The sequence below is a fragment of the Hypomesus transpacificus genome, chromosome 21 (assembly GCF_021917145.1).
Source record: "Hypomesus transpacificus isolate Combined female chromosome 21, fHypTra1, whole genome shotgun sequence".
Lineage (NCBI taxonomy): Eukaryota > Metazoa > Chordata > Actinopteri > Osmeriformes > Osmeridae > Hypomesus > Hypomesus transpacificus.
The window spans coordinates 5,366,596-5,380,224 of record NC_061080.1 but is presented as its reverse complement, the minus strand read 5'-3'; the positions used below and the strand labels follow the sequence as shown (position 1 = coordinate 5,380,224).

Here is a 13,629-nt window from a genome sequence, read left to right as displayed (position 1 = left end):
AATTGAAAAACAGGTTTGTCTGTGTTTTTACATAATTACGCCGTTCCCTTTATTATTATTCCCTATAGTACAGCTGCATCCCTGTAGATGTCCTTATTCAGCCTGAGGGCCATTCATTTTATTATGCAATTCTCTGTATTCAACTGTGAAGGAGTGATTTTATTTTCTTGTTCAGAACAAAAGGAGTAAACGAGAGTGATTTGTCACAGCTGTGGCACAAAGGGGTAGGGAGGGTTGTGAAGGAGGACAGTGGACAAACATAGTCCTACATTCCCATCTCTAACCCCTCTGTTGTCTCTAGTCCACTTCATAACACAAGTGTTCTTTTTTGCTGTTTTCTTTTTTGCTGTTCCTATTCTTTCCTGAACCTGGCATCAAGGGCCAATTAAGGGACTACAGAAAATGCAGATTATATGCCCCAGGTGGTGATGTTCTCTGTCAAAATCTCTTCATTTCAATTTCCACAGACAAAGTTGTCCTTGTCTTCCTCTTTGTCCCTATGTTTTTTCCCCAATCTCTTTGTCTCCATGCTTGGAGAACCAACATACAACAGCACTTGTATTTGTCGTGCATTGGTTTAATACAATTGGTTGACAGTTTTGTTGGGCAGGTGTAATTATTCTAAATATGTTTTAATGTTGGTACACAGTGTTATGGCGTTATCATCTTCGAAAGAAATTATGGTAGACATATGCAGTTCATATACATTAACAGTTCATTAACCTTAGTTCATGGTTATAAATTGTAGTTAAGAATTATTTTCTTTTTTACCTTTCGTTTTGTATTGATTTGGTAGGCCTTGTTTTCAGTTGTTGCAAGCATTGGAGCAATGATTTGATTGGTATACCTTAACTTCATGTCTTAATATCATGCCAATGTTTGTATGTTTGTATTTTCCCACCTGCCTGAGTTACATGTCTTATTAATTCAGAGATTGGTTGTTGTCTGCCATAGTTAAATATCTCAGATTAATCAAGCATTCAAGGATGAATGTGTCTCAACAGCGGTAATCTGATTAGAGGACCTATCAGAGAAAACAAACCACTCTAATGACTATGGTTTGAAGGGGATTCAAAGTCCCCTCACACCATACTTACAGTGGGGCCAGACATATTTCTTTCCTAGACCTCACATTCACAACCTACATGTACAGGCTTGCTTTTTAGTCACGTTAAATTCCTCAAATGTAATCCAGTTACACCAAAATTTAAATTATTATTTTAGGTTATATACTTCAATTCTAGTGTACTGTGCAATTCAAAAAATAGAGAAGTTGTGATTCATCGCCTCATGTCATTCCGTGGTGCCAGACCACCATAGAACAAGATCAAGAATGGAATGCAATGTGTAAAATCAACCTATAAAATCTGAGTTAAAAAAGCAAGCTTTGTGGTTACCTACATTAGTCCCTTGTTATGCAAGCAAACTCAGTTACAAGGTCAGGTCTTTGTGCACGTTATGAAGTTAACTTATTTTAAACTATTAGTCTGTTACCAAAGATGCCAATGCCACATTTGGAACTGCATTAATGAAATAAATATAAGTGAATCAAAGTATAAAATAATTTAATATTGACTTTTTGTTGTTTTCTTTAACAAATGACATAGCTGTGCTTGCCAGAAATATAAATTTCAGGCAATAAATGAATGTAGTAATATATAATATAATATAAGTGTTTAGATTGTTTTCATTCTTTTTCCAAATCCTTTTTCCACGTCAGTGCATACACAATATTAGTACAGTTTTTAAGGTCAAATACAAACAATGGCGTGCCTCATGGCGGACACAAAAACAGAATAATCTTAAAATAGAAAGGACAGTAGATACTGGAGTCTTAAGCAAATTATCTATATTTTGTAATAGTGTGGCACTGGTGTATGAAGCAACACAAAGTCCAATTTGTTTTCATGTTGTTACATCTAACCCAGGAAAGTCAGATGCATCTCATGTATGGACTATAGTGAAAAAGTGCAACAGTGTGATATTTACATTAGATTGCTTGTACAGCATAGTCAGGAAATGCCACATTGAAGTAATAATTTAATTGTATCCATTTAACATTGTAATATAAAGATACAATATAAATGTCACTGCATATTACATCAGTATGATATCACACTTATATGCACACAGCTTCAAAGTGAAGACAAATTCATGTTATTTTTTATATGAATTTACATATTGAGGTGGATAGTATTCTGAAACTGCTGACTTAGGTAGTTGAGAAGCCAAAGTGTTCTCCAAAAACGAATAATCACTGAAAAGAGACCAATGGTGCAAATAACAAGCAAATCTTTGTATGATACAAATGTTTTGTGCAAAGGTTGCTTTTACTATAATATCAAACATACGAACATTAGTGATTTGAGATTGAGAAAAGTATAACAAAACCAAACCAACATACTGTACCTAACCCAGTTTAAAGCGCTGGACACTTGGATATAGCTGTGTATTTTTGGTATCACATGAATACATTGTTTAGGTTTACCGCCAATACAGTTGAAATATACATATATAAAATATGTTTTTCTTCAGCCTGTCCTTTCATATCATAGATGGATTTCAAATATGTTTGGATGCAATTTCCTGTAACCAACTTAACCTCATTCCAGGGCTTTCTCACTCTGCAATGTAGAAAGCATGGTAAGAAGTCGCTCGGTAAGTCGCTCTGGATAAGAGCGTCTGCTAAATGACAAATGTAAGAAACGTCTGCCACCCAGTTCTGAAGGCAAGGTGTGATGCTTCTTGGAAAGCTGCCTAATTTAATCAATCTAAAAACACAAGGGTAATGCGAGTCCTTACAAGGATTGTAAACAGCCACACAGCCCAACTTCACTAAACGCGGAAATGTAAATTACACTTTTTTTATACCACATACTATCCACAGGAATTTCCTGCTTGACCTTTGACGAAGTGATTTCCAAACCTTTGTATTAAAAAAGTGAACAATGTCCAACAGAATGTATTTAACAAGTAGGAAAACTGATTCATGTATTGGCATTACCACTTTAGAATAGGGCAGCCCACTTGAATAGGGTAACATTAATATGAATATACAGGACAGGCCTGACAGTTAAAAGTCTTTACTTTACCTCATTTATAATGGTTGAAATAAAAATCAATTATATGTTAAATGAAAACATTTAAATGTAACCATTTTATATAGTATTATTTTAACCTTTTAAAAAGGAGACCCATAGAATTGTAAATGTACCTCAAAGTGCAGATCGCAACATGTGCATTTTCAGCTAGTGATCATAAGAAATGGGATCATGACTACACAAAGCATCATTGAATTTACTGTATCTGCAAAACAATGCACATGTTCTCCCTTTTCTCACACCAATGTGCAACATGTGACACAATGGCCAAATGTCTAGATACATTTACTTGCTACAAGTTCCATGGACTGATAATACATGCATATTACATGGATTTACATGCATATTACGAGAAGCTGTCATCTTTATCTGAATCAGGTGATGCTGGTCTAGATATTTCAAAAAAAGAACCAGAACTCTTTCTTGATTTGAGCAATCGAAGCATTTCGGCCAACTGGGTTTCAAGTGTAGCCATTCGGCCATTTAGAGATCGAATATCTCCTCTAAGTTCCTGCTTGAGCTCCAAAAAAGAGGCATGCATGGTTTGTTCAGGTATTGGACAAAAGACTTGCTTTGCTTCCGACTGTACCGGGCTTCTGTCCAGTGGTGTACGGGCATCGCCCACATTGTCCAGACGCAGGTCACTCTTAGTGATGCCACTGTCACAAGAGTCAGTTTTCTTGAGGGACATCTCATCATGGGACTTAGTCCTATCTGGTAGTGTCTCCATTGACTCTGCTTTGGAAACACTGCTCCACGATTCCGCTTTTACAACAGATTCCTTGAAACGCCCCCAACCTTTAGCCTTTGGCGGCTCAGCAGACTTGCAACCGACAAGATTGCCATTCTGGATGGCAGGGGCATGGAGGATGACTCTGCTAGAGGTCCTTGAGGAAGTGGATGCAGATGTGGAAGAGGCTGTTGGAGTGGCAGGGCTTTCTGTCACCATGATTATGCTAGTTGAGGCCAAAACTTCCGGTACCCTTGTTTGTTCCAGAATGATGGTACCTTTTTCCACATCAGATTCCCCTTGGCTGGCCCTCTCAGCAGCCAGACGAGCCTCTTTTTGTTGCCGGAATCGCTGGAATAGGCGACGAACTGGGTGGTCTGGGGGTAAGTTTAGTGGGGCCTCATTCTTCCTCTTGAGCATCTCCTCTTCTTCGCGTTTTACATCACTGATCTTTCGGAAAACAATCTGCGACAAGAGAACAAGCAGTCAGTACTGTGGATACTGTAGATGCATTCGAATTTCTGAATTTCCATAGTAATAAGTATTCAATATCTAATGATAGTTATAGTACTTTAGAGGTATTCTTTTCACATGCTGACTTTATGCTGAATGCAAAGGTCATCAACAAGACGCAATGTCCCCTAGCCTTTAAAATGTCATTAGCTCAGAATAAACAAACCGACAAACGCAGAAAACATATCTCTCCGAGATATACATTTCAGGCTGTGGTCCCGTTGTGGTCACGTTTATGTGAAGATACTGACCATTAAAAGGAGCACTGCAAACAGACATGAAAATTATGTTCTCAAAGCCTGAACAGATAGGCTGTCCCCTAGTTTGGTTCTGTCAGGTACAATCAAATAATTCTGTACTTTATAGTACAGAATGGCATCCTTTGAAGTAGTTCGATATGGGAACCTAGATGGTGATGTAATGTCCCCAGAAAAAGGTAAAACTATGTAGGGGCAGCAGTACACCATCAATGTTAGGACAGAATCAGATATCAGACATGGCACAGAGCCACAGTACAATGCAGCCCCCACAATGTGTAAGAAGAATAAATGTTTTTCTAAGTTTCACTGGAAGATTTACTCCCAGCCTTCTGTAGCTACCTTGCTAGCAACCACGCAAACCTATTTGTGTCATTTGGCAACTGACAAACTGATATTTTTATGTTTGGTCATGACAGACCAAACATAAGAAAACCTACAAAGAGGAACTAGTTGGCCTAAATTATGGAGCTAATGCTAGTACTAAAATTAAGTAAATCATAATTGGCTAGCGAACTGTTGTAGTAAAAATCTTTTGGCCTCTATTTATTTATTTATTTTGGGGGGGAGTACACCATACATTTACTTTCAAAGGAATATCTGTCAATACTTACCCCTTCAAATTGTCATGTTTACCAAATTATTGGATAGAATGCTGATTTGTCAGTGGTAGTTATATTAAAGACGCAACATCTCTCCAGTTATTCACACCCTGATCTGTACTTCCAGGGACTTTTGTCTTTTTGAAGTCTTATTGCATATTTGAATTGTCAGCTGGATGGTAGCTACAGCTGTAAACGGTGTGCAAAAAAGTCTATCAGATGCCTCCCAATTTAAGGGATTAATGATAGATTACTTCACAAACATGGATGTGAAATTTTGTCCGCCTCAAATGGAGAGATGTTAGAGTTGTGATTATTTTACAATATAATAGTTTTGCCATTGCAATCGTTATGTAAAATCGTTTTGTTTAAAATGTTAAGTACTGTAAAGTAACCAAAACATTACAAAAATTGTTTTTGAAAACTGATTATTTTTATACTACCAAATCCCAAACAGAGTAATATTTTCTCACTGTGTAACATAAAACCTTTTTTTTGCAGATGAAGAAATAATCTGAATCATAACTGCCCAGATAAGATCCTCTGGAATTATACAATTCTATTAGTCTGTTTACTCGGCTAAAAAAAAATACTTTTTTTTTCCCATGTTAGACTCTAATGTTGACATTCTTATTCAAACCTATTGCCTTCAAGTGCCATTGTCTAATGTACATTCAGTCTCAGCTCTGTTCCAGATGCATACAATGTCCTGCAGCATAAATTACATTTAAGTATGCATGAAGGACAGTGCTGGGAGCTACCAGTCAGCTATTACCAAGTTGTGGAAAGGATTAATACACTGCTTCACACAGTCTGTAATAGCCGTTAAATATAAATGGTGTTGACATAGAAGGTCAATAAATTGAGTATAGCTGCTTAAGTGTTACCCATGGTTCCGTATATTGTGCTGAGGTATAGACCATAGGGCTCCTATATATACATATATATATATTGGCAGTCGGCTCCTTTTTGTTGGTAATAGCGCTGCTTGGTGTCATGTTTACGTCACATTATACAGATGCTTTTGCAAAGGGATCATCCTGGCATCTACAGTTTCATCAGTATCTGTATTTCTGAGGTTCTTGGTATTTTAATTTAGCTACCTGACCTGGTGAAATTGAATTGTGACAGTGGTGCTACAAAGAAAAATATATTGCATGGGGTGACAGGATGGAGCCTGGTCCAGTACTGATAGTCTTTTCAGGATATAAACCATTAATGATAATCAATCCAAAAGGAACAAGGATAAGAGATCTACTGAATCTGGCTATTATTTAGCAAAACCACTGACCATGTAAAAGTCAACCAAATGATTCCACATATTGACAACAAAGACCACCACCATTTTGTGTTGGTTGGGGTTAGAACAGGGATATGGTTGGTTGATTAGAACATATCAAACTCTTATTGTATTAGATTTTTTTTTATCCTCTAACTAATATGAAATTCAAAGAGAAACATCTGCTGAAACTGCCCAAAGTCTTGTTTTACGTAATCTATAAGCAGCAAAGGAAAGCGTCTGTAAGACCAAACACTGTGTCTACTCAGGCAAGTCAGGGTCATTTCTCACACTGAAGACCATTATTGCAGTGAGGCAGAACGGGACACATGCAGTGGGCTTGGTTTCAAATCGATTGGTGGGGAAGAGGCAGAGAGGGGGGTGGTGATACAATGACAGGGAAATAAACAGTAGAGAAAGAAAATATGAAGATGATGAGAAGGAAAGAGAGACAAATGGCAGACAGAATACTCAAGCGTGGGATCGCCTGTAAAGAAAGTTATGGATTTCAGAATTTTTTTATATGGTATAGCATGCAATGGAAAATGTCACTATCGTTCTGTTTTCCAGCTTCAAGACCAAAATGCACCAACCATTACTTGGTTGTCTATCCCATTTGGCTCTTTTTCATAAAAAATGTATGTAGCAGTTTCCCTATACCAATAACCCTTGGGAAATAGTCATGGGTTATTAATCAGTACTTTGACCCTTTTTGTAAAGTGTGATATATGGTACTGTATATAGTATTACTATTCAAGGGCGTAGGTTTGGTTTTAACATTGGTAGGGACAAATATTTTTAGCACCCGGTTTGCTAACCCCTGTTCTGCTGCGAATCATTGGTGGAGATGTTCCAATGGTCTCAAGGCATCGGTAGGGATATGTCCCTACTGTCCCGTCCTAAACCTATGCCTTACTGTATGTGAATAATGGTATACATAGTGCTTTGCAAGACAAATGTGATAATAATAATAATACATGCAATTTGTATTGGGGTTTTACCCAAATCTAGCATTCGAAAGTTGGCACCACAGCGTAACTTAACATTCATGTGACAAGCTCTGGTGAAAGGGACGTTTCTCAGTTTGTAATGTCTCAGTTGTTTAAAGATTATGGAAGTGCAGGTTGTAAGTTTTCAAATGATAGGGGTTACATTGAAATCTGAAAATAGTTGAAGATACGCATATCTGAATGTTGGTAAACCTGGTATGCTGGAATGAATCAGGGTATGCACGCAGATGGCACTGGGGACCAGATTGTGACCCCGATCCCTCCCCACCACTCTCCCAACGTAAGGCCACAAGCCTCAGTTCATAACTGCACAGCTGATTAGGCGATGTTAGCGTGTATTAGCATGTGTAACGTTGGCCACACAAAAGTACTACAACACTTTTGGGAAAAAAAGTGTATTATGCTTATTTTGTTAAAGTATTTTTGGAGCCGGCGTTTGTGCTTTTAGGTTTGGCGTCTTCCTTGTTGTCATGGAGATGACGTTAGTAGCCCTGTTCGTTTGGCTAGTTAAAATTGAAATGTTTGGCTCGCTCCCTTTCATTAACCTATTGGTTGCGATTAACCATGACACAAAAAAGGCTCAATGGCATTGCTGTGGGCCATATTCACCAAGACAGACTTGACAAACTGGACAGACAAAACAGACAGACCAGCAATATCTTCAGGGAAATGAAAGGAGGAGAGATGTTTTTGGGACCTGTTGAGTCTGCTTCCAGAGCAGGGGTGTTCAATCTTGGTCCTCGAGAGCCCCTGTCCTGCATGTTTTAAATGTTTCCCTGCTCCAGCACACCTGATTCAAATAAATGGGTTGTTATCTCTGTGGAAGCCGGGTAGTGACCATTTGAATCAGGTGTGCTGGAGCAGGGAAACATCTTTTTTTTTGTCAATTTTGTTTATCATTGGAAAAACAATTACAAGAAAAGTCAGACTTGCAGAAAGAATTCCGAATATTTATTGTAAAGTGTAAATGTAATTTCACATTTCATGCTATGAAGGCTGTACTTATTTTTATTTATTTAAATCTATTGTTCAAGTGTTTATACTTCATACCGTTCACATACACATTGTTATATTTGTAATAATTTACATCCTGCTGAGATCAGCAAATGTTTAAAAAAAACATTTGCAGAGGGCATGAAGTTTTGGTGCGTGATTGACATCCTAATGTTTATTGCAGCTTCACATTAGCTCCTTCTGGAGGCACTATGTAAAAATGGCCTTCAAAAGGTAGCTTTTTTTTTTTAGGTCAAGTTTAGTTTAGGTGAAACGTATGTTAGGAAAATTATTTTAAGTGTTATATATTCTCCTTTTGTGTATGTGTCTGTATCTGTTCATATGAAGCTGCAATAAACTTAGCATATATGGATACATATATATTACATTACACAAAATAACTAATTGAGTTGGAATCATTTGCTGACAGCTTGGTCCCCCCCAGTTAAAAAATTCCATCTGCACCCCTGAATCAGGGTGTTTTTATGTTAATACTGAGCGCCTGTGTTGTATCACCCGATGCATGATTCTCTGGATTGGCACCCCCTCGCGGGAGTGCGCGCGAATCGAAGATTTCGATTCGATATCACAACCAAACGAAGGGGAGACAGAAGTCTCACATTATACTTTCTTTGTTATAGAATTCAAGAGAAGAATGTCGGTTAACTGTGTTAATATCAGATGTTATTTTCAACACAAAATCCTTAAAATTCGTCATTCAGACCGTATAGTAACGAACGTGAACAAATATTCTTGCTCCACGACATTGCATTCTGAGAAAATATACCCCAGTATGATTTTCCAAAGGAAATGTATTTTGTGTAGCAGGTTCAAAGTATTTCACATGGCTCTTCATACTAATGTATAGGTTCAAAGGCATGCGATTTTAATGCAGTTAACCTGCGCTAGGGTGGGTTACTTAGACAGGTCGGAAACAACAGCCCTCTGATCCAGAAGGGACCAAAGGTTCACATGCCTATATCCTACAAAAGACAAGTACTAAAACTATGTATCAACTATGTATCAACGTCAAAAGAAATGTTCTCACCATCAAATCCTTTTTTAAGATAGGAAATGTTACTCTTATTGTTTAAGTCAATGAAATAAATGAAAAAATAAAACATAATAATCCCACACCTACCATGGACTATTCTGATTTCAGACCTGTGCACCCTATACATACACATGTATTGGTATTACATTTATGCTATTAAATGTACATTATGCTGGAGTAGAAGGGAAGAAACGTATGCAGGGGGAGAGCATTTCATGCAGGCCTTGTTTTCCATTTGATGTAAGTGCAATGCACTCCCTGCTAACACTGACTAGGAAAGTGTTACATGCCTGAAACTTACTGTGGTTACCATACTAGTGCCCTCAGTGTACGGTAAGAATAATTTGATGCTGGGATATACAGAACAGATAATAGAGGGGGGGGGGGGGGGTGCATTTCCCGACAGGCTTGTTGTCTTCCTTCTTGTCATGAAATGAACCCCCTGCTAACTCTGACTAGGAAAGTGTAACATACCTGAAACTTACTGTGGTTACTCATACTAGTGACCTCAGTGTACATTAAGAATTATTTGATGCTGGGATATACAGAACAGACAATAGATGGGGGTGCATTTCACGACAGGCTTAATGCACCCCCTGCTAACCCTGACTAGGAAAGTGTTGCATACCTGAAACTTACTGTGGTTACTCATACTAGTGACCTCAGTGTACATTAAGAATCATTTGATGCTGGGATATACAGAACAGACAATAGAGGGGGTGCATTTCATGACAGGCTTAATGCACCCCCTGCTAACCCTGACTAGGAAAGGGTTACATGCCTGAAACTTACTGTGGTTACTCATACTAGTGACCTCAGTGTACACTAAGAATGATTTGATGCTGGGATATACAGAACAGACAATAGAGGGGGTGCATTTCATGGCAGGCTTAATGCACCCCCTGCTAACCCTGACTAGGAAAGTGTTACATGCCTGAAACTTACTGTGTTCACACGCACTAGCCCCATCTTGTGCAATGCAAACACTCACCATACTCACTCATGTAGGTAATCCCCAAATATAAAGGAAGCCTTTGTTCCACAAAAGTATTATTTTAATGTAAAATTTAGCTGCAAGCAGCAATGTGGTGGCCAAGCAGGTCAGATGACCCAGAAGAAACTTTCGACATCTAGTGACTGCGGTTTACCTGGCTTTCTTTGCAGTGGCTTATAGTCTCGCTAAATAGAGAATCAGAGACATGACAAGCCTGTCAGCTTTGGCTGGATTTGAACCTCTGACTTTGACAGAACACCAATTTATCCTAGTGAGCTATTCTCAGTGCTGGAAATCATATTTCAGTGACTGCGTAAAAATATAAGGAATTTTTCCTGTGGCAAGAGGTTGTCAGACTTGCCCCAAGTTTAAACAGCTGTAATTCAGTCCTATTTTGATATGTCAATGTGATTGTGGTCTGAAGATAATCTGTGTTAGAGTTGGTGAATATTTGATACATTTTGTAGCAGGAGTAGGACAAAAACGTTTTATTAGTTCATTCAAAATGGCGCCCCCCTAGAGGTTAGAGGACACATATCTGTAAAGCACAATAAATCTGACTCTTCTTGAGTATAGATCCCCTGGGATTGAAACATTAACAGTACCATTATGATTATACTGTTAGACAGCTACTGTGGCATACCTGGCTTCACTAAACAGATAAACAAGTATCATGATATACGTGATGACTGTGGCTGGATTCGAACCTATGACCTTGCACTTCAGAGTCAACGTCTGAACCCGTCTTATCCCAGTGAGCTATTCTCAGTGCTAGGAATTACTGTGTTCAGTTACCGTATAAAAAATAGTAAGCCGTTTTTCCTGTGGGAAGCGTTGTCAAATTTGACCCAAGTATAAAAAGCTGTAATTCAGTCATATTTTGACAAATCAAGGTGATTGTAATCTGAAAATGATTTCATTACATGTCCATGAAAATAGGAGCAACGGCGAACGAGGAGTTCAAAAAAGTATGTTTCTATGAAAATTCCAAATGGCCGACGCCCAAAATGGTGGAAACGGGACAATGTGATATATTTCGACTTGGTATGCCACGTAGAATCAGAAGAGACCAATCTTGTGATTTATGACAAATCTGTTCAGAAGTTATGCTGCAAGAAATCCGATGCACTGGCTAGATGTAGATTCATTATATCTACAAAGCACAATAAATCGGACTCTTCATGAGTATAAATCCCCTGAGAATTAAACATTATCGTGGCCATTATGATTATACTGCTCGACAGCTACTGTCGCATACCTGGCTTCACTAAACACAAACCAGTATCATGACATGCCTGAGACTTTGGCTGGATTCAAACCTACGACCTTGCACTTCAACGGAGCCCGTCTTATCCCAGTGAGCCATTGTCAGCGCTTGGAATTTCTGTGTACATTTACTGAATACAAAAAGGAAGCCGTTTCTCCTGTGGCATTCATGGTCAGATTTGGCCCAAGTTTAAACAGCTGTAATTCAGTCATATTTTTACATGGCAAGGTGATTGTGGTCTGAAGATAATCTGTGCCAAATCTGGTGAATATTGGATACATTGTGTAGGAGTAAGGAAAAAAGGTTTTATTCATTCATTCAAAATGGCGGCCTCATCAATTCGTCTGGTATCACGCGTTAACATGCATCAGACGCGGGATCTCCTAAGATATCACGAGACATAGGAATGACTTAAATACGCCAAACAAATCAACAGTTATTGGTCAAAACACAATCCTACCTATTGTAATGCCCCCTAGAGGTCAAATGACACTACCTGTCTCAAACCTCTTAATAAGAGGGCCTTGAGTCCATACACCAAGTTTGGAGTCAATGCATCAAAGCTTGGCTAAGATATTACCTCACTTCCCTTTTTCCGGATCAGTTGCTCAATTTGATTGGCTGTAACTAACAAATGGTTGCAAAAATCAAAACGCCATGTGATGTCTTTTGTGAGGCTTGGTCTGAAGATAAATGGTGCCAAATTTTTGCCTATTGCAGCGCCACCTAGAGGTGAAATAGCATGACCTATTTTGGACTTCTTTAGAACAGGGTCCCTCGTCCCTATACCGAATTTGTTGTCAATGCAGTAAAGAGGTGCTGAGATATGACCTCACTTCTTTTATGGTGGCTTGGTTGACGACTTTGATTGGCTGTTCCAGTCAAAAAGTGTAAAAAATCAAAAAAACATGTGATGTGTTTTGTGAGGCTTGATCTGAAGATAAATTGTGCCAAATTTTTGCTGATTGCAGCGCCACCTAGAGGTGAAATGGCATGACCTATTTTGGACCTCTTTAGAACAGTGTCCCTAGTCCCTATACCAAATTTGGTGTCAATGCAGTAAAGAGGTGCTGAGATATGACCTCACTTCTTTTATGGTGGCTTGGTTGACGACTTTGTTTGGCTGTTCCAGTCAAAAGGTTTAGATAATCAAAAAAACATGTGATTTCTTTTGTGTGGCTTGGTCTGAAGATGATCTGTGCCAAATTTGGTGAAGATTGGACAAACCTTATAGGAGAGGTAGCGAAAAAACGTTATATTCAAAATGGCGGCCACATCAATTCAGCCACATAAATTTGATGTGGCTGTAACTAACAAACGGTTGCGAAAATTAAAGCTCCAGGGGATAATTTCTGTGAGGCTTGGTCTGAAGATCATCTGTGGCAATTATGAAGAAGATTCGACAAGAATTGTAGGAGGAGTAGCGAAAAAACACATTTTCTTTACGTTCAAAATGGCGGAGAATCTATGAACTGGGTATGATGTCATAGAGTGCGTTGAACTCGTCTTGATCCAGGGAATCCAACGACACCTCATTTTAGACAATGGGGCATATGGTTCAAAAGTAACATGTGTTAACACACCTTCAACTCTGACCCATTGGTGGCGCTAGATGGTTGGAATGGGAGACATGAAACTTGGTGAAATTGATGAGGGGACTGGTCCCAAATAGTGTGCCAAAATTCACAACTTCTGACCATTTGGTTCTAGGGGCTGCCATAGACTCCCATGGCAGAAGAAGATGTATAATAATAATAAGAAGAAGAATACGTAGAAACACTTAAGGTGGCTTCGCCGCTTCGTGGCTTGGCCACCAAGAATAAGAATAA

The 13,629-nt window shown here is 38.6% G+C and overlaps 1 protein-coding gene across 2 annotated transcripts in view; it reads right to left on the bottom strand.

Annotated features, from left to right (window-relative positions):
* Positions 1 to 1,590: 1,590 nt before the first annotated feature.
* The window catches only part of LOC124483310 (potassium voltage-gated channel subfamily H member 1-like), a 56,277-nt gene continuing 44,238 nt past the window's right edge, over positions 1,591 to 13,629 (bottom strand). For both annotated transcript variants that reach the window (XM_047043704.1, XM_047043705.1), the window contains exon 11: positions 1,591 to 4,296. In XM_047043704.1, coding sequence (XP_046899660.1) covers positions 3,448 to 4,296 — 849 coding nt within the window. In that variant the 3' untranslated portion in view covers positions 1,591 to 3,447. The remainder of the gene's footprint in view (positions 4,297 to 13,629) is intronic.